General features: G+C 43.1%; 1 protein-coding gene across 3 annotated transcripts in view; it reads left to right on the forward strand.

Moving 5' to 3' along the window:
• wdfy4 (WDFY family member 4) overlaps window positions 1–26,448 on the forward strand; it is a 250,546-nt gene that overhangs the window by 102,471 nt on the left and 121,627 nt on the right. For all 3 annotated transcript variants that reach the window (XM_046353520.1, XM_046353519.1, XM_046353518.1), the window contains exons 26-39: window positions 1,543–1,733; window positions 2,025–2,180; window positions 2,811–2,884; window positions 3,014–3,175; window positions 3,326–3,414; window positions 5,067–5,163; window positions 5,287–5,489; window positions 7,082–7,248; window positions 7,501–7,626; window positions 7,816–7,968; window positions 8,075–8,200; window positions 24,029–24,155; window positions 24,327–24,478; window positions 24,846–25,084. In XM_046353520.1, the coding sequence (XP_046209476.1) occupies window positions 1,543–1,733; window positions 2,025–2,180; window positions 2,811–2,884; window positions 3,014–3,175; window positions 3,326–3,414; window positions 5,067–5,163; window positions 5,287–5,489; window positions 7,082–7,248; window positions 7,501–7,626; window positions 7,816–7,968; window positions 8,075–8,200; window positions 24,029–24,155; window positions 24,327–24,478; window positions 24,846–25,084 (2,062 nt within the window). The remainder of the gene's footprint in view (window positions 1–1,542; window positions 1,734–2,024; window positions 2,181–2,810; window positions 2,885–3,013; window positions 3,176–3,325; window positions 3,415–5,066; window positions 5,164–5,286; window positions 5,490–7,081; window positions 7,249–7,500; window positions 7,627–7,815; window positions 7,969–8,074; window positions 8,201–24,028; window positions 24,156–24,326; window positions 24,479–24,845; window positions 25,085–26,448) is intronic.

Consider the following 26,448-nt stretch of genomic DNA (forward strand, 5'->3'; position numbering starts at 1 on the left):
AAAATATTGGGTGTAATCATTAGTCCAACAGTTGCAAACGAGCGTTCCTATTGGACAAATTCAGATTTTTTTCCTGCTTTCTTCCACTTTTAAGAAAGGTTTTTCAACAGAATCAGCGGAATGAATACACCCATGGTCAAGTGTAAACACAGTTCACTTTAATAGCAGCCACGTTGTATTCCTTCTCGCATCTAAGAGCTTTCCTCCTCTTACATTTTCCCTTCGCTTTTGCACAACACATCAGCTGTATGTGACCAGGTGAAAGAAACTTTCCAAGCCAAACCGCTACACACAGCCTACATCGTTGTCATCATATTAGCTAAGGTAACATCTTAATCAGCATAGACAATTGAGCTAATGCGTTAGTAAACCTTTGCTTCTCCTTCATTTTGGAAGAAATAATTTTTTTCAGAACTGTCCAGCTATTGTTTTTCACTCTCTAAGAGTCAGCTACTCACCACATTTTATACACTGCAGTGCTAGCTATCCGTAGTTTATGCTTTCAGTACTATATTAATTCTCTGATCCTTTGATTGGGTGGACAAAATGTCAGTTGATGCTGCAAGAGCTCTCATTGGCTGGAGCATGCCCTCCAGAAGTTCTCATAATTAGTGTGTAAGTCTATGGAAGGGGGTGGAGAACCATGGACATCCTAGGTTTTGTATTGAAGTCAATGTACCCAGAGGAGGACAGAAGCTAACTTTCCTCCAGCAACACCATGGTGCTACCCTATGGAGTGCTGTTGAGGCTACTGTAAAACGTCTTTGCAAAATAGTGTGTTTTAATCAATTATTTGGTGACGTGATTATATTTAGGTTAGTTTTATCTAAAAATGATAATGTTTTACAATTTACATTTTTATGAAATTCACTGAGGAGGATGGTCCTCCCCTTCTTCCTCTGAGGATCCTCCACTCGTATGACTGCATGTCATATTGTAACTCTACATCATCTTGTAACTCTACATCTTGTAACTCTACATCAAACTCTACATCTTGTAACTCTACATAAACGTTGACACTGTATATGACATGAGTTTTATGATTTGGAGATGTGAAGTATACCTTTGGACTCACAGGTGTTTGGCTTGCTTGTTTTACATCAAAGCGGTATTTATTATAATCCTCAACATCTCATCTTTCAAAATACATTGAGTCATCTTAATTTACAGCATTTTCCTCACTCAGACAACAAAACATTAGCAAAAGTTGACCAATTACCAGGGTGGACGGATGCAACGTCTGAATGAGGGAAATGCTGAAAATTAAGATGAAAATCAATGCAGTGTCAAGTTTAGAACGGTTATTCGTTAAAACACATACAGTGCTGTGAAGCGCAGAGCCAGAGCTCTGATGTTATTGTTCAGCCACTACATTCAAATTTTGTCACTTATTAGTACCCAAATCTGACGTTTCCAACCCGTATACGGGTACGAGTGTAAAGAGTTAAGAAATGTAAGTGTGCTTTCATCAGAGGTCAATCTGTATGGTACTATTAACTGTTCACAGTATACAGTTTGAACCTGTGTTGTGATGTCGGTCAGGAGTGCGGACGTTCGCTCCCAGCAGCGCAGGGGATAGCTTTCTGTACCTTGGAGGGCCGGCGGTGATCCTAAGCATGGTTGCTATGGCGGCAGACGATGGAGCGCTGTACGCAGCAGTGAAAGTTCTGCTGTCTGTGTTGGAGACAAGCCCTGCCATGGAGCGGGAAATGACACGCATCAATGGCTACAAGGTAGGTACAACCCAAACACCTGTCATTTAAAGTCGTGTTCATTAGGCACCAAATGGAATAAAATGGACTGAAACGGTGTGATTAACTGGACTTCTCTTGCGGAATGTTTTGAAATGTTTTCCACTGCATCCCCTAATGAACACAACCCAGTCAGGTCTTTACGAAACGGAATGGATAGAATTATGGTGCCTAATGACATACATATCTGTACAATAATGACAATAATTACATAAAAAAGTGGTTGCCTTGGAATGATGACTCTGTTCCCCATCTCCTCCTCCCTGTCTCTAGCTCCTAGCATTCCTGCTGAAGATTAAGAGTAGTGTGTTGAGCAGTAGAACCTTTCAGCTGGTGCTGTCTCTGTCTGGTTCAGTGGACCACCTGGGATCTGGAGCCGCTTGTCTACACAACAGACCCGCCTTCAATGCTCTGCTCTGTGACCTGGAGGTAACATACTCCTGTCTGGCCCCACACCAACCCTACATTCCCAAATCAACTATCAATTAAATATAGACTGGGTGTACAAAATTTTAGGAACACCTGCTCTTTCCATGACATAGCTTTCACCGGGATTCACCTGGTCAGTCTATGATCCCTTATTGCTGTCACTTGCTAAATCCACTTCAATCAGTGTATATGAAGGGAAGAAGATGGGTTAAATCTTTTTTTTATGCCTTGTGACAATTGAGACGGATTGTGTATGTGTGTTATTTTAAGGGTGAAAGGGCAAGACAAAATATTTAAGTGCTTTTGAACGGGGTATGGAAGCAAGTGCCAGGCACACCCATGAGTGTGTCAAGAACTGCAACGCTGCTTGGTTTTTCATGCTCAATAGTTTCCTGTGTGTATCAAGAATGGTCCACCACCCAAAGGACATCCAGCCACTTTGACACAAGTGTGGGCCAGCATCCCCGTGGAACGCTTTTGAGTCAACATGGTCCAGCATCCCTGTGGAACGCTCTTGACACCTTGTAGAGTTCATGCCCCGACGAATTGAGGCTGTTCTGAGGGGGGGGGGGGGGGGGGGTGCAACTCAATATTAGGAAGGTGTTCTAACATTTGCTCCTTCCCTTGAAGATGTGGAAGAACACTGCGGAAAGTCTGGACCTGTCAGTTCTCAATCACTTTTCTGAAATCCTGACATCATCAAGGTAGAGTATCTTCATGAGCCATCAACACGAAATGTTGTGCTACCTTGTTAACATTACACACTTACTTTACTTCAACCACAAGTAAATTGAGCAGGGAACTTCTGCACCTCCACCCACTCTTTCCCCCAGTGGTGACCAGGGTAATGCAAAGGTCATGCATAACCTGGGTCTGGTGCCTAAACTGCTCTTCCTATTGGCTGACCCCATGGTGACCCCCAGGAAAGTAAAGGTTGCCACCTGTATCATCACTTGCCTGCTTAGAGGACACTTCACCTCCACCGACATACGCAGGTACACACACCTCTGTGTCACAGGCATATGCAGTACTTACATGTTTCGTTTTAACGTTGTCTTTTATGGGACAGCCATTCATTCTTCTTATTGTGCTGTGTGTATGTTACTAGTATACTAAACCAGGTGTGTGTTTTCTATTTGTTCCAGACTTGGCCTCTTCCTGGTGTACACCGTGCCTCCCCCAAGTGTGAGTGAAAGCTCTGGACTCTCTGACTCTCTTGATGAGGAAACCAAAGGTACAGCCCCACAAGTAGCCAATAGCTCTATTCCAGTCCAGCCTAATCTTGCGTGGACAGATGCATGTAACATAACTGGTGTCATAGTGTTTGTCAACAGACTGTGGGATGCGACGAAGAACAAGGTACTTGGTTCCAGCACACATTTGTTTTCAGATAAATTCTGATTTTGCAGGTGTTTGCGTCTTTGTAATTTCATAGATTTGTCTGTAACTTGCGAAGAGAGGTTGGAGCTTCCGCCCTGCTTCCACTCCTCGTTCTAGTATTGTCTAACACATCTCACCCAGAACTTAATCGAGCATCTGACGACACATTTTAGTTCTGGTTTACCAAGATTAAGTCCAGCCTAGCCTAACTCTAATCACATCCTTAACGCCCCCGCATAAATGAATGAGCATAACAATTAAAAAATCCCAGTCAAAATCTGTCTGTTTAAATTAGAGATATGTTTTTTTTGCAATCCACCACATCCACCAAGGTCAGCCTTCCGCATCTGCGGTGGAAGGTGGCAGAGCTACAGCAGTTTTTGTCAGACCAAGAGTCATCCCGAAAATCGGTCTTCTCACAAAAACGTCTGTAGTGTCCAAACGGTTTTGCCTACAAACTAATATGACCCCTCTATGGAAAGACAAACATGATGGTGTTCTATGTTTTACTCTACGACCGCCACAAGAGTCACGGGACTCGTCTCAAGTTGGTACCGATGATTTGCCAATTTCTGTCTGTAGCGTCCGAACAGTTTCGGCTACACACATGTGACCCCGACATCGAAAGGTGAGACTCTCACAAACATGTTGGTTGTTTTGCTCTAGGGTGCCCACAAGCCTCACAAGACTTGTCTGAATGTAGCCCAGTACCATTTTTTTTTAAATCTGGAAGTACAGTATACCCTTAGTATACAAAATATTAAGAACACCTGTTCATAGACTGAACAGGTAAATCCTCTTGGACTTTTCACACATGACAGTGTCTAGGGTTTAATGAGAATGGTGCAACAAACAAAAAAATAATTGATGAGCAATCAAAGGAGCTCAAGAATCGTGCAAACTAACAGGTGGGCCACAAAGAGACAAATAACAGCGCAGTACAACAGTGGTGTACAGAACGGCATCTCGGAATGCAGAACTCGTCGGTCCTTGTCACAGATGGGCTATTGCAGCACCATCCTGCCTGGCCCCATCCCTCCTGGTGTCAACTGGTGGTGGTGTAAGGGTGTGGGGAATGTTTCCTGACACACGTTTGGTCCCTTGATACCGATTGAGCAGCGTTTCCATTCCCTGAAGAATTCAGGCTGTTCTGGCGGCAAAGGGAGGTCTGACCTGGTTCTAGATGGTTGAACCTAATACACTGACCACTGAATGGAGGACAGACACAAAACTTCCTTTGCTTCCTTTGGATAAATGTTTTGACTGTGTTTTGCCATGTATGAATATGTTATATGTTATTCAATGCATTTCTATGGGCTAATAGCACTAAGATCATATTCAACTATTTTTTTTGTATCTTTTTTTATACTTACAGGGGACCTAAAATTCAAATTCAAATGGCTAAATGATCCATGGCATGGCCATCTTAAAACAATGCCATATATTAGCTTAGTAGAAACCCAACCACTGTCAGTGTTTAGTAATTCTCTCCTCTCTCTCCTGTAGCTCAAAGTTTCAGTCCAGCCAGACTAGTGTGGGTCCGTAATCAACTGCTGTCTTCTCTCTGTGACCTCATCAGCTCAGACAGTCTTCTCACTGCAGAGTGAGTACCCGCAGGGTCAAACCACTCACCATCGGGTTAACATGGGTTTCAATGGAACTACTGCATTTTTAACATGTTTGATCTACTGTGTGTGTGTGTGTGTGTGTGTGTGTCCACCTGCAGTGAGCAGAAAGAGCTGATCCAGACACTGGGCAGTGATTGGTTCCTGCTGTTCCTGCAGCCCCGCCTCCACTCTTCCACCCTGTGCCTAGGGCTCCGCCTACTCACACTTCTCCTGGCCAATCAGAGCGAGCGGAACAGCTTCAGAGAGGGCGTGTTCCCGGGAACCCTAGTAGAGAGCCTGGATGAACCCTCTGTTGTCATAGGTATGATATACTTTTGTTTAGATACTGTATGTTTTATAGTTCATTAACATGATTTGTATAATGTTTCATAAACATAAACATGTAAAAAAATTTGACCCAGTCTTTCATTCTATTCATTCCATGTTGCAATGTTAAAGAAATCATTGGCATGTAGCTAGCTAGCTAGCAGAGGTTCAATAATGATGAGAGATAAGAACTTCAATAAATGGGCCTAATGATTTAATAAATAATTTATACTGAACAAAAATATAAACGCAACATGTAAAGTGTTGGTTTCATGTTTCATGAACTGAAATAAAAGATCCCCAAATTTTTCCATAGGGACAAAATGCTTATTTCTCTCAAATGTTTTTTCAAATATGTTTACATCCCTGTTAGAGATTTTTTTCTTCCTTTGCCAAGATTATCCATCCACCTGACAGGTGTTCAATAAGCTGATTAAACAGCATGATCATTACACAGGTGCAACTTGTGTTGGGGACAGTGAAAGGCCACTCTTTTGAGGGAGTGTGCAATTGGCATAATGACTGCAGGAATGTCCACCAGAGCTGGTGCGAGAGAATTGAATGTACATTTCTCTACCATAAGCTGCCACCAACTTCATTTTAGAGTATTTGTCAGTATGTCCAACTGGCCTCACAACCGCAGACCTCATGTAACCATGCCAGCCCAGGACCTTCACATCTGGCTTCTTCACCTGCCAGTATCATCTGAGACCACCCAGACACTTGATGAACTGAGGAGTATTTCTAATAAAGCCCTTTGGTATGGAGAAAATAATTCTAATTGTCAGGGCCTGGCTCCCAAGTGGGTGGGGTGGGCTGGCTCCCAAGTAGGTGGGCCCACCCATGGCTGCACTCCTGCCCAGTCATGTGAAATCCATAGACTATGGACTAATGTATTTATTTAAATTGACTGTTTTCTTATATGAACATTGACTGTTTTCTTATATGAACTGTTCTTTGAAATTGTTGAATGTTGCATTTATATTTTTGTTCAGTATATAACTAGGCAACAAGAACTTAATGATTTGATGAATAATGTATAAATAGGCAACAACCAGCTGATTGTCAAGTCAATAATATAGTTATGGAGGATAGCTAGGCTAAAGGCAAGCTAACACACAATAACATCAAGCAGCTGAAATGACTGCAAACTATGTGCACTTTGTTTCTTTTACCTTCATTTCTTTATTGCCATTTTCTTTGTTTATAATGATCCTGATAACTAAATTTGCCTTGCTCAGAGAAGCTGTCAGTCATGCCTGTGGGAGAGTGGATGTTAACAGGAATTACCTGTGGAATGCGGGTATTGTGGTGCAATAACTCCCTGCTATCAACCAATCAGCATCCAGGATCCAAACAACCCGTTTTCTAGTTGTTTATATTACATGAGTAGATATGCAAAGAAGTTTATACTCTCATCGTGTCGACGGTGTAGACTTACACTCTAATCAATGGCTTGTTGTTTTGTGTACTACACTCCAACCGAACGTATTGTAAAACACCTTAAATACCCACCGGAGTCTGGCACCGGTGGTGTATTTTTTCCTTTAATGTATTGTATGGTATTTGTCTTTGTGTGTCTCTTAGACAACCTGAGAGCTTTTGAGTGGTCCTATGAGTGTCAGAGTGTCACCTGCGCAGGCTTCGACGTGCTGCAAAGGCTTCTGGTCCGCCAGCCTCACCTGCCTCAGGTGTACGGAGCGCTGGCCGCTCTACTGCTGGGGAAGAGAGGAGGAGAAACGCCTGACGGACAGGTAACATGACACTAACTGACCGGATGTAAAGTATTTCAAGTACATTAAAGTAACTTAAGTTATATTGAAGTGACATGGCAAGATATTAGGAGCATTTTAATAGGGCTCCTACCACTCCTGTCATTTTGAACAATTCAATTTTCATGATTAACTGTAAAGTAAATCAAACAAAGCTAAATCTATTTTGGCATCCATGAGATGATTCCTGTGTTGGACTTTAAAAGTGTATGTCCTCTGTGGTCTCCTTTGTAGCTGGATCTGGATGAAGTTCTGCAGGCAGTGATTGACAGCACAGAGTACACAAACTCTGCTCCCTTACAGCTGTGTTCCAAGTCTGCAGCCATGCTACTGGAGCTGGTCAAGGCCATCATCACACAGGTGAGACAACTGGGTTCAAAACATAACATAGAAGTTATTTTACATTCTCACTCTGAGACAATTGCGCTAATGTAATCTCAAAGCACTTAACATTGTAAATGGTTACTATTAATGGCATCAGTTTGAACTTACTATACACCCTTCCTCAATCTAAATACTGTCCTGTTTGTTGTCGCTCTCCATGTATAGCGGTCATCTACCGCTGATGCATCTTGGGAGTTGCAGTTTCCCGGCAGTGTTATGCAGTTCCTCTGTCTGGTACACAATCACCGCCCCCGAGACCCACTATGGACGTCTCCAGAGTTTCTACACACGCTCGCCAGCACTGTGTTTCCCCCTGAGGTGTGTGTGTCTTTTTCCTCCTCTATTTCATCTTCCTTTTGTAGTGGCATCAGACCTATGATGGGGGTTTTCATAAATAGTGAAATTCTTGCTCTCATCTCCTCAGAGTGAAGAGGAGGTGTGTCAGCCAACCAGGAAGCAGGTGTGTGACTTCATCCGTATCCTCTTAATGGACAGCCTGCTCAACGTGCCTGCCAAAGAACACACACACCCCCTACTGCTGCTACTGGAGGTACACACACACACACACACACACACACACACACACACACACACACACACACACACACACACACACACACACACACACACACACACACACACACACACACACACACACACACACACACACACACACACACACACACACACACACACACACACACAGGTGAGGTTAATAAACGACTGTATTCCCCTGTTTTATCCAGGATGTGCCGCTCTTGGCCCAATTATAAGACAGAGAGGGAGAGTATTCATTGAGTACCTTAGGATGCACACTAATAATTCAATATTAACCTTTCAAGCGCGGAACCCCTCGACAACATTTCTCTGAAAAGGCAAAAATATTTTTGGGAAATATGTAACTTTCACACATTAACAAGTCCAATACAGCAAATGAAAGATAAACATCTTGTTAATCTACCCATCGTGTCCGATTCAAAAAATGCTTTACAGCTAAAGCAAAACATATGATTATGTTAGATCACCGCCAAGTCGAAAAAACAGCCATTTTCCCAGCCAAAGATAGGAGTCACAAAATGCAGAAATATAGATACAATTAATCACTAACCTTTGATAATCTTCACCAGATGACACTCATAGGACATCATGTTACACAATACATGTATGTATTGTTCGATAATGTGCATATTTATATCCAAAAATCTCAGTTTACATTGGCACCTTACGTGCAGTAATGTTTTGGAAACATCCGGTGATTTTGCAGAAATACTCATAATAAACATTGATAAAAGATAGTGTTATTCACAGAATTAAAGATAGACTTCTCCTTAATCTCTCTGGGACATGTGGGACGCTAGCATCCCACCTGGCCAAAAGCCAGGGAAAATGCAGAGCGCCAAATTCAAATAAATTACTATAAAAATCTAACTTTCATTAAATCACACATGCAAGATAGCAAATAAAAGCTACATTTATTGTGAATCCAGCCAAAATGTCAGATTCCAAAAACGCTTTTCGGGCGAATGCAAACGATGCTATTATCTGAGGATAGCACCTCCGTAAACAAAGAGAGGAACCATATTTCAACCCTGCAGTCGCGACACAAAACACAGAAATAAAAATATAATTCATGCCTTACCTTTGATGAGCTTCTTTTGTTGGCACTCCAATATGTCCCATAAACATCACAAATGGTCCATTTGTTCGATTAATTCCGTCGATATATATCCAAAATGTCCATTTATTTGGCGCGTTTGATCCAGAAAAACACAGGTTCCAACTTGCTCAAGGTGACAACATAATATCTCAAAGTTACCTGTCAACTTTGCCAAAACATTTCAAACGTTAGGTATTTTCTAACGTAAATAATCGATAAAATTGAAGACAGGATGATCTGTGTTCAATACAGGAAGTAAACAAACTGAAGCATGCTTTCTGGTCACGCGCCTCTATCTAACAGTACACTTCAAGTGACCCTCGTTCAAGATGGCCGTACTTCTTCATTACACAAAGGAATAACCTCAACCAATTTCTAAAGACTGCTGACATCCAGTGGAAGTGATAGGTACTACAAGAAGGTCCCTTAGAAATCTGGATTCCCAATGAAAATCCATTGAAAAGAGGGTGACCTCAAAAAAAAGATCTGAATGGTTTGTCCTCGGGATTTCGCCTGCTAAATAAGTTCTGTTATACTCACAGACATGATTCAAACAGTTTTAGAAACTTCAGAGTGTTTTCTATCCATATCTACCAATAATATGCATCTTTTCTTCTGGGGATGAGTAGCAGGCAGTTGAATTTGGGCATGCATTTAATCCGGACGTGAAAATACTGCCCCGTGTCAGCAAGAAGTTAATACAACCTCTGTCTCAAGTTTCAAAAACACTTTACGGAAAAAGCATAATCTGAGAACGGCGCTCAGAGCCCAAAACAGCCATTTTGGAATCAACAAAGTTAGAAACAACACCATAAATATTCACTTACCTTTGATGATCTTCATCAGAAGGCACTCCCAGGAATCCCAGTTCGACAATAAATGACTGATTTGTTCCATTTATGTCGAAATAGCCACTTGTTGTTCGCGTGTTCAGCCCAGTAATCCATCTTCATGAGGTGCAGGCACTTCATCCAGACAAAAACTCAAAAAGTTCCATTACAGTCCTTTAGGAACATGTCAAACGATGTATGGAATCAATCGTTAGGATGTTTTTAACATAAGCCATCAATAATGTTCCAACCAGAGAATTCCTTTGTCTTCAGAAAAAGCACTGGAACGCGAGGTAACGCTGTCGGGAGCGCGCGTCATGAGACCAAGGCTCTCTGCCAGACCACTGACTCAAATATGTCTCATGAGCCCCTCCTTTATAGTAGAATCCTCATTCAAGTTTCAAAAGACAGTTGACATCTAGTGGAAGCCATAGGAAGTGCAACTTTATCGATATCTCAATGTGTATTTGGTACGCCAAGCTTTGAAAAACCACAAACCTCAGATGTCCCACTTCCTGGTAGGATTTTTCTCAGGTTTTCACCTGCCATATGTGTTCTGTTCTACTCACAGACATCACTCAAACAGTTTTAGAAACTTCAGAGTGTTTTCTATCCAATACTAATAATGATATGCATATATTAGCATCTGGGACAGAGTAGGAGGCAGTTCACTCTGGGCACGCTATTCATTCAAAAGTGAAAATGCTGCCCCCTATCCCAAAAAGGTTAAACAGATTATGGCAGTAGGCTGAGTATGGCAATAGTCATGTAAACACTTTAATCTGCTTATCTTAATCAGCATAAGGTCAAAATCAAAGTAAGCATACACTGATTAAACTGTTACTCCTACCCCCTACTTTTTCGAACTTTCTGTTAAAAATCGCGCAACATTTCAGCGCCCTGCTGCTCATGCCAGGAATATAGTATATGCATATGATTAGTATGTGTGGATAGAAAACACTCAGACGTTTATAAAACTGGTTAAATCACGGCTGTGACTATAACAGAACGTGCGTTTCATCGAAAAGCGCAGGAAAATCTGATCACTGAAAATGGAAATATATATCCATCCGCCACTTCAACCCATTGATAAAGGCGAACCACATTAAATGGGGCTGAGGTTGCAATTACCTACAGCTTCCACACGATGTCAACAGTCTTGTCATTTGCCTAGGCTTTGTTTCTTGGTCAAACGAAGAAGAGACAAGCCATTTGTTCAGGTCTCCGACCGGATATTTTGGTTGAGATTTACCCAGACATTATTTCCAGACGGACAGCTAAAGAATATACATCGCCTCGTGATCAATTTGATCGCTTATTACCGTGTACTAATACCTAAAGTTGCATTAGAAAAGTATTTCGAAGTGTTTTGTGAAAGTTTATCGTCAACTTTTTTAATTTAAAAAAATGACGTTACGTTATAAGACACTATTTTTTTCGTTTATCACACAGTCTTCATAGATCGATATCTAGGCTATATATGGACCGATTTAATCGAGAGAAAAAAAGACCCAATAGTGATTATGGGACATCTAGGAGTGCCAACCAAGACGATGGTCAAAGGTAATGAATGTTTTATATTTTATTTGTGCGGTTTGTGTAGCGACGACTATGCTAATTATTTTGTTTACGTCCCCTGCGGGTCTTTTGGGGTGTTACATGCTATCAGATAATAGCTTCTCATGCTTTCGCCGAAAAGCATTTTAAAAATCTGACTTGTTGCCTGGATTCACAACGAGTGTAGCTTTAATTCAATACCCTGCATGTGTATTTTAATGAACGTTTGAGTTTGAACTAGTACTATTAGCGTTTTGCGTAGCGCATTTGCATTTCCAGATGTCTAGATGGGACGCCTGCATGTCAGGTAGGAGCAAGAGTTTAAAACACCTCATTTTCTTAGCAACCTTTCTAATTATTAGGACATGTAAGAAGCTTAACTTCGTATGGGCACGATGGTAGCGTCCCACCATGCCAACATCCGGTGAAATTGCAGAGCGCGAAATTCAAACTACAGTATTATAAATATTTAACTTTCATAAAATCCCAAGTGTAATACATCAACATAAAGCTTCACTTCTTGTTAATCCAGCCTCTGTGTCAGATTTCAAAAAGGCTTCACGGCGAAAGCACACCATGCGATTATCTGAGGACAGCGCCCCGCATACAAACACATGAAAAACATATTTTTACCAGGCAGATGCGACACGAAAGTCAGAAATAGCGATATAAAAAATGCCTTACCTTTGATGATGATCTTCTGTTGGCACTACAAAAGGTCCCAGTTACATCACAAATGGTCCTTTTGTTCGATAATGTCCTTCTTTATATCCATAAAAACTCAGTTTACCTTGCGCTTCAGTCAATAAACCACCCTGTTTCCCTCCATCAAAATGCATACAAAATGAATCCCAAACATTACTAATAAACTATTCCAAACAAGTCAAACAACATTTATAAATCAAACCTTAGGTACCCTAATATGTAAATAAACAATACAAAATGGGAATGAGGTAGGTGAAAATGGGTGGGCTATTTACCAATAGACTATAAGGTGCTTTAGTGACAAAATGGATGGCACTGTAATAGACTGCATCCAGTTTGCTGAGTAGAGTGTTGGAAGCCATTTTGTAGATGACATCGCCGAAGTCGAGGATCGGTAGGATAGTCAGTTTTACTAGGGTAAGCCTGGCTGCGTGAGTGAAGGAGGCTTTGTTGCGGAATAGAAAGCCGACTCTTGATTTGATTTTCGATTGGAGATGTTTGATATGAGTCTGGAAGGAGAGTTTGCAGTCTAGCCAGACACCTAGGTACTTATAGGTGTCCACATATTCAAGGTCGGAACCATCCAGGGTGGTGATGCTAGTCGGGCATGCGGGTGCAGGCAGCGATCGGTTGAAAAGCATGCATTTGGTTTTACTAGCGTTTAAGAGCAGTTGGAGGCCACGGAAGGAGTGCTGTATGGCATTGAAGCTCGTTTGGAGGTTAGATAGCACAGTGTCCAATGACGGGCCGAAAGTATATAGAATGGTGTCGTCTGCGTAGAGGTGGATCAGGGAATCGCCCGCAGCAAGAGCAACATCATTGATATATACAGAGAAAAGAGTCGGCCCGGGAATTGAACCCTGTGGCACCCCCATAGAGACTGCCAGAGGACCGGACAGCATGCGCTCCGATTTGACACACTGAACTCTGTCTGCAAAGTAATTGGTGAACCAGGCAAGGCAGTCATCCGATAAACCGAGGCTACAGAGTCTGCCGATAAGAATATGGTGATTGACAGAAACGAAAACCTTGGCAAGGTCGATGAAGACGGCTGCACAGTACTGTCTTTTATCGATGGCGGTTATGATATCGTTTAGTACCTTGAGTGTGGCTGAGGTGCACCCTTGACCGGCTCGGAAACCAGATTGCACAGCGAAGAAGATACGGTGGGATTCGAGATGGTCAGTGACCTGTTTGTTGACTTGGCTTTCGAAGACCTTAGATAGGCAGGGCAGGATGGATATAGGTCTATAACAGTTTGGGTCCAGGGTGTCTCCCCCTTTGAAGAGGGGGATGACTGCGGCAGCTTTCCAATTCTTGGGGATCTCAGACGATATGAAGGAGAGGTTGAATAGGCTGGTAATAGGGGTTGCGACAATGGCAGCGGATAGTTTCAGAAATAGAGGGTCCAGATTGTCAAGCCCAGCTGATTTGTACGGGTCCAGGTTTTGCAGCTCTTTCAGAACATCTGCTATCTGGATTTGGGTAAAGGAGAACCTGGAGAGGCTTGGGAGAGGAGCTGCGGGGGGGGGGCTGTTGGCCGAGGTTGGAGTAGCCAGGCGGAAGGCATGGCCAGCCGTTGAGAAATGCATATTGAAGTTTTCGATAATCATGGATTTATCGGTGGAGACCGTGTTACCTAGCCTCAGTGCAGTGGGCAGCTGGGAGGAGGTGCTCTTGTTCTCCATGGACTTCACAGTGTCCCAGAACATTTTGGAGTTGGAGCTACAGGATGCGAACTTCTGCCTGAAGAAGCTGGCCTTAGCTTTCCTGACTGACTGCGTGTATTGGATCCTGACTTCTCTGAACAGTTGCATATCACGGGGACTATTCGATGCTATTGCAGTCCGCCCCAGGATGTTTTTGTGCTGGTCGAGGGCAGTCAGGTCTGGAGTGAACCAAGTGCTGTATCTGTTCTTGGTTGTGCATTTTTTGAACGGAGCATGCTTATCTAAAATGGTGAGGAAGTTACTTTTAAAGAATGACCAGGCATCCTCAACTGACGGGATGAGGTCAATGTCCTTCCAGGATACCCGGGCCAGGTCGATTAGAAGGGCCTGCTCACAGAAGTGTTTTAGGGAGCGTTTGACAGTGATGAGGGGTGGTCGTTTAACTGCGGCTCCGTGGCGGATACAGGCAATGAGGCAGTGATCGCTGAGATCCTGGTTGAAGACAGCGGAGGTGTATTTGGAGGGCCAGTTGGTCAGGATGACGTCTATGAGGGTGCCCTTTGTTACAGATCTAGGTTTGTACCTGATGAGGTTCCTTGATGATTTGAGTGAGATTGAGGGCATCTAGCTTAGATTGTAGGACTGCTGGGGTGTTAAGCATATCCCAGTTTAGGTCACCTAACAGAACAAACTCTGAAGCTAGATGGGGGTCGATCAATTCACAAATGGTGTCCAGGGCACAGCTGGGAGCTGAGGGTGGTCGGTAGCAGGCGGCAACAGTGAGAGACTTATTTCTGGAGAGAGTAATTTTCAAAATTAGTAGTTCGAACTGTTTGGGTATGGACCTGGAAAGTATGACATTACTTTGCAGGCTCTCTCTGCAGTAGACTGCAACTCCTCCCCCTTTGACAGTTCTATCTTGACGGAAGATGTTATAGTTGGGTATGGAAATCTCTGAATTTTTGGTGGCCTTCCTGAGCCAGGATTCAGACACGGCAAGGACATCAGGGTTAGCAAAGTGTGCTAAAGCAGTGAGTAAAACAAACTTAGGGAGGAGGCTTCTGATATTGACATGCATGAAATCAAGGCTTTTTCGATCACAGAAGTCAACAAATGAGGGTGCCTGGGGACATGCAGGGCCTGGGTTTACCTCCACATCACCCGCGGAACAGAGAAGGAGTAGTATGAGGGTGCGGCTAAAGGCTATCAAAACTGGTCGCCTAGAGCGTTGGGGGCAGAGAATAAGAGGAGCAGGTTTCTGGGCATGGTAGAATATATTCAGGGCATAATGCGCAGACAGGGGTATGGTGGGGTGCGGGTACAGCGGAGGTAAGCCCAGGCACTGGGTGATGATGAGAGAGGTTGTATCTCTGGACGTGCTGGTTGTAATGGGTGAGGTCACCGCAGGTGTGGGAGGTGGGACAAAGGAGGTAACAGGGGTATGAAGAGTGGAACTAGGGGCTCCATTGTGAACTAAAACAATGATAACTAACCTGAACAACAGTATACAAGGCATATTGACATTTGAGAGAGACATTCAGCGAGGCATATAGTAATCACAGGTGTTGAATTGGGAAAGCTAGCTAAAACAGTAGGCGAGGCTAATCAGCTAGCACAACAAACAGCAGGTAAAATGGCGTTGACTAGGCAATGGGGCCGACAGATAAAACAAACAAGCAGAATGGAGTACCGTGATTAATGGACAGTCCAGCGTGCGTCAGCTATGTAGCCAAGAGATCAGGGGGCAGCGGTGGATGGGCAGGGAAGCTAGACTGGTGAGTGTTATCCAGGTTAAAAAGACTAACAATGACTAAATAGCTTGTAGCTCGTTAGCTGGTTAGCGTCTGGAGGTTCTTGAGTGTGTTCTAAATAAATTAAAAATAATAGCGATTCCGTATCACATTGGGTGAGGCAGGTTTCCGGAAGGTATAAACAAATAAAAAATCAAAAAGAGAGAAAGTAAATGGGTCCAGAGAGTGTTTGGGACGCGGTGATTCAGACGGTTAGCAGGCCTGTGCTAACAAGCTAACAGTTCGTAGGCCCGGGCTAGACAAGGTAGCAGTTAGCGGACCGGAGCTAGACAAGCTAGCAGGCCGAATTAGCAAGCAGGGAGATAGCAAGGGCTAGAGAGTTAGCCTTTGGGGGACGTCGCGATGGGGTGAGTCTGTTTATTCCTCTTCATGCGGTGACGTCGACAGACCGGTCGTGGGCCCGGGTATTGTAGCCCAGGAGTATGCTACAGGTGCTCTGGCCGGGCTAGCTTCAGGCTAAGTGGGTGGAAACGCTAGCCAGGGGTAATCATCCGGGTTTGCAGTTTAGCTAATTGTGAAGATCTAGCTGAAAAATGTTCCGTTTGCGGTGGGAATCCGGGGATGAAAAATAAATAGGTCCGTTGTGCTCTGGTTAGAGTCGCGTTGTTCGAACTGGCGAGAGCTTTCCGGGCTAAAGGTTAGCTGATGACCGGTTAGCTGAAGACCGCTAGCATAGCTGGTGGTTAGCTGGCTAGCTTCAGTTGAGGGGTTCCGGTTCCGAAGTAAATATAAATACTCTAGGAAAAATATCTACATTGGGTGAGGCGGGTTGCAGGAGAGTATTTGGAAGCTTAGGTTTAGCAAAATGTTTTTAAAGAGGTATGCGAAGAAAAATATGTTTAAAAAAACGAAAAAGAAGCGATTTATACAGGGACGGGACGACAGGACGACTTACTGCTACGCCATCTTGGAATCAGGATGAAGGCCCTAAAAAGTGTCAGACTCCAGCCACCACAGTCACAGACTGTTCTCTACGCTACTGCACATCTAGCGGTACCAATGCACCAAGTCTGGAAGCAACCAGACCCTGAACAGTTTCTACCCCCAAGCCATAAGACTGCTAAATAGTTAACCAATAGCTACCTGCATTAACCCTATTTGCACTCATACTTTTGACTCATCACATACGCTGCTGTTACTGTTTATTAACTATCCTGTTGCATAGTAATTTATCCCTACGTATATGTACATATCTACCTCAATTGCCCCGTACACCCACAACAACTCGGTACAGGTACCCTGTACATATAGCCAAGTTATCATTACTCATTATGTATTTATTCCTTGTGTTATTATTTTTATATTATTTGTAAATATATATATATTGTTGGGAAGGGTCAATAAGAAAGCATTTCACTGTTAGTGTTCACCTTTTATTTATGGAGCATTTGACAATGCTCCAAATAATTTTATTTTATTTGACTTCCAATCATTTTGCTAACGCTAGTTAGCATTGGCTTGCGAAACTACCTCTAACTTCTTTCATACTTTACACAGATGCATAACATGTCTACTAGTTCATCTGACTCTTGGGAAGTTGATAAAGGATTTCACTGCCAAAATCCCAAAGTATCCCTTTAAAAAGCTGTTTGGGCTGCAATCTTGTTAACGGGATGATATGACAGTCAGTGAAAGTGCAGGGCGCCAAATTCAAAACAGAAATCTCATAATTAAAATCCCTCAAACATACATGTATCTTATACCGTTTTAAAGGTAGTCTTGTTGTTAATCCCACCGCAGTGCCCAATTTCAAATATGCTTTTTAGCGAAAGCACCACAAACGATTATGTTAGGTCACCACCAAACCACAATAAAAACAGCAATTGTTCTTGCCAAAGAGAGGAGTCACAAAAAGCACAAATAGAGCTAAAATTAATCACTAACCTTTGATGATCTTCATCAGATGACACTCTTAGGACTTCATGTTACACAATACATGTATGTTTTCTTTGATAAAGTTCATATTTATATAAAAAAATCTGAGTTTACATTGGTGCATTTACATTCACTAGTTCCAAAAACATCCAGTGATTTTGCATAGGCACACCGATTCATCTGAAATACTCATAATAGATGTAGATTATAATACAAGTTATACACATGGAATTGTAGATATACCTGTACCTTTTTAAAAACTTTACAGAAAAAGCAAACCATGCAATAATCTGAGACGGCGCTCAGAACAATAGTCAAATTAGCTGCCATGTTATAGTCAACATAAACCATAAATAATAATATAATAATAATAATAATAATAATAATAATAATAATAATAATAATATATGCCATTTAGCAGACGCTTTTATCCAAAGCGACTTACAGTCATGTGTGCATACATTCTACGTATGGCATGCTAAATATTCCCTTAGCTTTGATGATCTTCATCAGAATGCACTCCCAGGAATCCCAGGTCCACAATAAATGCTTGATTTGTTCGATAATGTCCATTATTTATGTCCAGTTAGCTACTTTTGTTAGCGCGTTTGGTACACCTATCCAAACGCTGGTGCTGGTCGACCATTTTTTCTGACAATCTTCAAAACGTTATTTTACGGGTTGAAGAAACATTTCAAACTAAGTACAGAATCAATCATTAGGATGTTTTTATCATATATCTTCAATAAAGTTCCAACCGGAGAATTCCTTTGTCTCTTGAGGAGGAACGGAAAGCAGGAAGATAACATGTGCTATGTGCTAGTCTGATGCATTCTGTTCTTATTCAGTCCCACAACACAGTAGAAGCCTCATTCAAATTTCTATAGATGGTTGACATCTAGTGGAAGCCTTAGGAAGTGAATGTTCATTCATATCTAACAGGGATTTCAATAGGCAATGGTTTGAAAATATACCAACAGATTTCTCACTTCCTGTTTAGATTTCTTCTCAGGTTCTTGCCTGCCATCTGAGTTCTGTTATACTCACAGACATCATTCAAACAGTTTCAGAAACTTCTGAGTGTTTTCTACCCAATACTATAATAATATGCATATATTAGCAACGGAGACTGAGGAGCAGGCCGTTTACTCTGGGCACCTCTGGGCACCTTTCATCCAAGCTACTCAATAGTGCCCCTGCAGCCATAAGAAGTTAAAACCTCTGAAGGATCCGCCCCTTTTTTCAATTTGTACCTAAAATGATATACACAACGTTAACTGCCTGAAGCTTTGGACCATCAACATGGCATGAAAAGGGATGCCAGTAAGGGGAGAGGAAAAGTTCTCCATATGGTTCACCAGAGCACTCGCTCCTACCTACAGGTGGAGACTAAATGACCAGTAGTCCCGCAATAGAGGAAGCTCCTAGTGTGAAGCCGTTCAGCTTGAGACAGCCTAGCTCTGCCTCGTTGCATGGGCTCGGGAAGAGGTGAATCGGCAGTCTTAGGAGGCTCTCGAGGGAACTCGGGTAGCCTCAGTTTCTCTTGGCAACGGAGCCGCCGGGGACTTCTGGGCTCCCTCGGAGGCGAGGTGGAATCAAATCTCTCATTCCTTCATTCCCGTAGTCTCCCATCGATCCGAATGGTCAAGGCGATGAGCGAGTCGAGATCCGTCGGTAGTTCCCTGGCTGCAAGCTCGTCCTTTATTTCCTCAGATAATCTGTGTAGGAACATGTTGAACAGCGCTTCCGGGTTCCAAGCACTCTCAGCTGACAATATGTGGAAATACACTGCATAGTCTGCCACACTACGGGAGTAATGACGTAGCTGGAGCAGCTTGCGAGCAGCCTCTCTCCTGGACAACAGGGAATCAAGCACCTTCCGAACCTCCTCCATGAACTCCTCCAGACTGAGGCAGACGGCAGATTGTTGCTTCCACACCGCCGTGGCCCAGGCAAGTGCCCTCCCGGACATTAGTGCTATGATGTACGCTATCCTCGAGCGTTCTAAGGTGAATAAAGAAGGCTGCAGCTCGAAAATGAGGGAGCACTGGGAGAGAAAAGCCTGGCAGGATCTGGAATCCCCAGCGTAGTGATCTTGAAGAGGTGAGCGGGGTTCTCAGGACACTGGGGTAGGCTGCCTAACAGACAACCCACAGAATTTCTCCAGCAATGTGTTGAATGCTCGGTCATGGCATTCGGCCAAGGTCTGGAACCCTTCCATGAGACCACGAAGCAACTCCTTGTGCCTTCCAATGATGGCTCCTTAGGAGGAGAGGGCGTTGTGGAGCTGGTCTGAGTCTGCTGGGTCAGTAATGGCCAGTTCGTACTATCAGGATTCAGGTATGACCCAGATGCAGACAATGTCGATGAATAAACATTTACTTTCTAGTACAGGGGCAGGCAAATGACAGGTCAAAGGCAGGCAGAGTTCAATAATCCATAGAGGGTGCAACAGGTCCAGAACAGCAGGCAGTCTCAGGGTCAGGGCAGGCAGGGGTCAATAATCCAGTGAGATGGGGCAAGGTAAGAACGGCAGGCAGGCTCAGGATCAGGGGAGGCAGGACGGTCCAAACCGGGAAGGACTAGAAAACAGGAGCAAGAACAGACAGGAGCAGGGGAACAAATGCTGGTAGGTTTCACGAAACAAAACTAATTGGCAACAGATAAACAGAGAACAAAAGTATAAATACACAGGGGATACTTTGAAAGGTGGGCGACACCTGGAGGGAGTGAAGACATGCACAAAGACAGGTGAAACAGATCAGGATGTAATTGCGTGTCCTTACTCAACATTGACGAGAGCGCTACAAACAAAAGAATGAAATAAACCAAAACTTGTTCCTCACAGTGTATCCTAGGTTGTCCAGTCCTCAGACAACGTGCCCACTCCGACAATGGTAAAAGACTGTAATAATAATAATATATTGTCCCACTGGGACAGGCGTGAATCAGACAGCTGTCTAGTCTGCCATAAGAAAATATATATACTGTACTAGTCAAACGTTTGGACACACCTACTCATTCCAGAGTTTTTCTTTATTTGTACTATTTTTTACATTGTAGAATAATGGTGAAGACATCAAAACTATGAAATAACACATATGGAATCATATAGTAACCCAAAAAAGTGTTTAAAAAATCTAAATATATTTATTCAAAGTAGCCACTCTTTGCCTTGATGACAGCTTTGCACACTCTTGGCATTTTCTCAACCAGCTTCATGAGGTAGTCACCTGGAATGCATTTCAATTAAAAGGTGTGCCTTGTTAAAAGTTATTGTGTAGTTCTTTTCCTTCTTAATGCATTTGAGCCAATCAGTTGTGTTGTGACAAGGTAGGGTTGGTATACATACGATTTGAGCCCTATTTGGTAAAAAAGTCCATATTATGGCAAGAGCAGCTCAAATAAGCAAAGAGAAACAAGAGTCCATCATTTTAGACATGAAGGTGAGTCAATACAGAAAATGTCAAGAACGTTTAATATTTCTTCAATTGCAGTCGCAAAAACCATCAAGCGATATGATGAAACTCTCATGAGGACCGCCACAGGAAAGGAAGACCCAGAGTTACCTCTGCTGCAGAGGATAAGTTCATTAGTTACCAGGCTCAGAAATAAATGCTTCACAGGGTTCAAGTAACAGACACATCTCAACATATACTGTTCAGAGGAGACGGTGTGAATCAGGTCTTCATGGTTGAATTGCTGCAAAGAAACTAAAGGACACCAAAAAGAAGAAGAGAATTGCTTGGACCACGAAACACAAGCAAATTACATTAGAGAGGTGGAAATCTGTCCTTAGGTCTGATGAGTCCAAATTTGAGATTTTTGGTTCCAACTTCCATTAGTTTGTGAGACGCAGTGTAGGTGAACGGATGATCTCTGCATGTGTGGTTCCCACCTTGAAGCATTGCAGAGGAGGTGTGATGGTTTGGGGGTGCTTTGCTGGTGACACTATCACTGATTTATTTAGAATTCAAGGCACACTTAACCATCATGGCTACCACGGCATTCTGCAGTGATACGGCATCCCATTTGGTTTGCGCTTAGTTGGACTGTCATTTGTTTTTCAACATGACAATGACCCAACACACCTCCAAACTATGTAAGTGCTATTTGACCAAGGAGAGTGATGAGTGCTGTATCAGATGACCTTGCCTCCACAATCACCTGACCTCAACCCAATTGAGATGGTTTGGGATGAGTTGGAAAAGCAGCCAACAAGTGCTCAGCATATGGTCCTCTGTAGCTCAGTTGGTAGAGCATGGCACTTGTAACGCCAGGGTAGTGGGTTCAATCCCCGGGACCACCCATACGTAGAATGTATGCACACATGACTGTAAGTCGCTTTGGATAAAAGCGTCTGCTAAATGGCATATATTATTATTTATATATTATTATATATTATTATTATATTATTATTATTATTATTATTATTATATTATATGTGGAAACTCTTTCAAGATTATTAGAAAAGCATTCCAGGTGAAACTGGTTGAGAGAATACCAAGTGTGCAAAGCTGTCATTAAGGCTAAGGGTGGCTACTTTGAAGAATGTCAAATATAAAATGCATTTTGATATTTTTATCACTTTTTTGGTTGCTATGTGATTCCATATACATCTTATCATAGTTTTGATGTCTGCACTATTATTCTACAATGTAGAAAATAGTCAAATAAAGAAAGATCATTGAATGAGTAGGTCTGTCCAAACTTTTGACTGGTACTGTATATTTGCGACTGCTCTACTAAAAACATATTTGTCGACCAACAGCCTATCGACCAGTCGATTAAATGGGGTCAGCCTAACCTGGATTGTACAATATTTGCACATTATTCTTTCTTCAATTATTCAAGCCATGTCAAGTTGGTTGTTGATCTTTGCTAGATAGACAGACATTTTCAAGTCTGCCATAGATTTTCAAGACAATTTAAGTTAAAACTATAACTAGGCCACTCAGGAACATTCAATGTCATTTTGGTAAGCAATTCCAATGTATTTTTGGCCTTGTGTTTTAGGTTATTGGCCTTCTCAAAGGTGAATTTGTCTCCCAGTGTCTGTTGGAAAGCAGACTGAATCAGGTTTTAGTCTAGGAAACTACATTTAAAAAACTCCCTAGTTCTTGCCAATGACAAGCATACCCATAGCATGATGTAGCCACCACCATGGTTGAAAATTTGAAGAGTGGTATTCAGTGATGTGTTGTGTTGGATTTGCCCCAAACATAGTGCTTTGTATTCAGGACATAATGTTTCTTTCTTTGCCAGATTTTTTGCAGTTTTCAGTGCCTTATTGTAAACAGGATGCATATTCAGTACAGACTTCCTTCTTTTCGATCTGTCATTTAGGTTAGTATTGTGGATTAACTACAATGTTGTTGACCCATCCACAGATCTTCTATCAGAGCCATTCAACTCTGTAACTGTTTTATAGTCACCGTTGGCCTCAGGGTGAAACCCCTGAGCTCTCTGGCAACTGAGTTAGGAAGGACGTCTGTATCTTTGTAGTGATGGTGATCCAAAGTGTTATTCATCATTTCACCATGCTCAATAGGATAGGTCAGCTTTTTTTTTTACCCTGTCTTCCAATAGATGCCCTTCTTTGCGGAGCATTGGAAAATCTCCCTGGTCTTTGTGGTTGAACTGGTCTTTGAAATTCACTGCTCGACTGAGGCACCTCACAGATAATTGTATGTGTGGGGTACAGAGATGAGGTAGTCAAAAAAAAAATTGTTGAGTCCATACAACTTATTATATGACTTGTTAAGCTTTATTTTTACTCCTGAACTTATTTAGGCTTGCCATAAAAAGGGGTTGAATACTTATTGAATCAAGATATTGAATCTTTTCATTTGTTATATTAATTTCTAAAAATTGACATATGGGGTATTGTGTGTAGGCCACTGAAATTCTAAATGTAATCCATTTTAAATTGAGGCTGTAAACACTTTTTTATTCAAGCGGTGTGAATACTTTCTGAAGGCAATGTATTTAGGTCAACTCAAAAACAGAATGCTTGTGGATCCCGAATAATAATATTGGTATGCATCTAAACGTGGTCCCTTTAGCTAAACACCAGGGGAGATGGAGAAAAGACAGGGATGGCTACTATCTTAGGAGCACATGTTCAACCCTGTGTGTGTGTGTGTGTGTGTGTGTGTGTGTGTGTGTGTGTGTGTGTGTGTGTGTGTGTGTGTGTGTGTGTGTGTGTGTGTGTGTGTGTGTGTGTGTGTGTGTGTGTGTGTGTGTGTGTGTGTGTGTGTGTGTACGTTGCAGTATTCCCCAGAAGGAGCATCGTTGGAGCGGAGACAGGTCTTCCAAACTGAATTGCTTGAGTTCTTCATGGAAATCATCCACATGACCAGCCAGGAGAATGGACATAACACACACCTCACCACACAGGGTAGAGCATGCACTCACAAATGTCCACAAAGCATACAGACACACTTCACACATGCGCACACACTCACTCATGTACACGGACACACAAATAATCACAAAATAATTTCCCATGCAAATGGACAATAAAATATTGTATCATGTCACACAGATCTTTCTCCCTCTCTATCACCAGAGTCAAACTCCCAGAGTCCTGAGGGGCAGATGGCCACACTGATGGAGAACATGGTGCTTTTCAGTCAGAAGTTTCTGGAGAAACTCTACAGCGGCATGTTTCTGGTTGAGCCAGAGAACCTGCTCACCTTCCTAGCAGACCAGATAGTGGTGGTGAGAAACACTCTGAAGGCTATGTGCTGCCATGGGTAAAAGTAATATTAAAGAATGTTCAGATAAAAATGTAATGTGAAACACAAACATGATTGTTCTTCATTTACAGCGTAAATCAAGATTTGTCAGCTCTATTCAGCTCTATTCATAACATTTTTGGTAGCGTTCCAGGCTGACTACGTTGCAGTCGCCTGCCCAATCTTACAACGCCTGGATAAGTGTTGAACCAGTCTGATGTCAGACTTCGAAGTCGGTGACATGGCATGCAACTGCAACCACAGTTCCACACAGCGCGACTACAATGTAACACAGACTTTGTCTTTATCTGCAACCGTCTGAATGTTTTCACCTGCTGTTTCCTTATCAGGTGATGGAGAAGGGCCTATCACAGAAAGAGAACACAGTTTCCTCCCTCTACACCAGCACCAACCGAGCCCTGCTCTACTTCCTTTCCCGCCCACAACACACACAGGCCGAACAGGATGCTGTCATCAGGACGCTGCAGGTGGTCATGGCGCGCTGGGACGTATTCATGGCAACCTACAATGCCAACGTGAACTTTATTACCTGCCTGCTGCACTGTCTACTGTTGATACGATCTGGCAGGTAGGTTACACACACACACACGTGTGCACGTGCACTCATACACACATAAACGTACACAGGGTGTTAAAAAGTCAGACCTATGATTGGCTTTATGATCATTGATTCTTTGTACAGTGGCGATTTTAGCATGTAAATCTCGGTGGGGCAAACTCCCACCCAATTGTTTTTAGATGCATGTCAGCAACACAACACAACACTAAACAATACATTAACTTCCTGATGCACCCATCCTGTTAGTGGGATCATTTGTCAACATCTGCTGAATTTCAGAGTGCCAAATTAAACTTCAGAGTGTTTTCTAACCAATACTAATAATAATATGCATATATTAGCATCTGGGACAGAGTAGGAGGCAGTTCACTCTGGGAACGCTATTCATCCAACAGTGAAAATGCTGCCCCCTATCCCATTACATTTACATTTAAGTCATTTAGCAGACGCTCTTATCCAGAGCGACTTACAAATTGGTGCATTCACCTTATGACATCCAGTGGAACAGTCACTTTACAATAGTGCATCTAAATCTTAGGGGGGGGGGGAATACTTATCCTATCCTAGGTATTCCTTAAAGAGGTGGGGTTTCAGGTGTCTCCGGAAGGTGGTGATTGACTCCGCTGTCCTGGCGTCGTGAGGGAGTTTGTTCCACCATTGGGGGGCCAGAGCAGCGAACAGTTTTGACTGGGCTGAGCGGGAGCTGTACTTCCTCCGTGGTAGGGAGGCGAGCAGGCCAGAGGTGGATGAACGCAGTGCCCTTGTTTGGGTGTAGGGCCTGATCAGAGCCTGGAGGTACTGAGGTGCCGTTCCCCTCACAGCTCCGTAGGCAAGCACCATGGTCTTGTAGCGGATGCGAGCTTCAACTGGAAGCCAGTGGAGAGAACGGAGGAGCGGGGTGACGTGAGAGAACTTGGGAAGGTTGAACACCAGACGGGCTGCGGCGTTCTGGATGAGTTGAAGGGGTTTAATGGCACAGGCAGGGAGCCCAGCCAACAGCGAGTTGCAGTAATCCAGACGGGAGATGACAAGTGCCTGGATTAGGACCTGCGCCGCTTCCTGTGTGAGGCAGGGTCGTACTCTGCGGATGTTGTAGAGCATGAACCTACAGGAATGGGCCACCGCCTTGATGTTGGTTGAGAACGACAGGGTGTTGTCCAGGATCACATCAAGGTTCTTAGCGCTCTGGGAGGAGGACACAATGGAGTTGTCAACCGTGATGGCGAGATCATGGAACGGGCAGTCCTTCCCCGGTAGGAAGAGCAGCTCCGTCTTGCCGAGGTTCAGCTTGAGGTGGTGATCCGTCATCCACACTGATATGTCTGCCAGACATGCAGAGATGCGATTCGCCACCTGGTCCCAAAAAGGTTAAT

This window comes from Oncorhynchus gorbuscha, linkage group LG06, assembly GCF_021184085.1.
Source record: "Oncorhynchus gorbuscha isolate QuinsamMale2020 ecotype Even-year linkage group LG06, OgorEven_v1.0, whole genome shotgun sequence".
Classification (NCBI taxonomy): domain Eukaryota; kingdom Metazoa; phylum Chordata; class Actinopteri; order Salmoniformes; family Salmonidae; genus Oncorhynchus; species Oncorhynchus gorbuscha.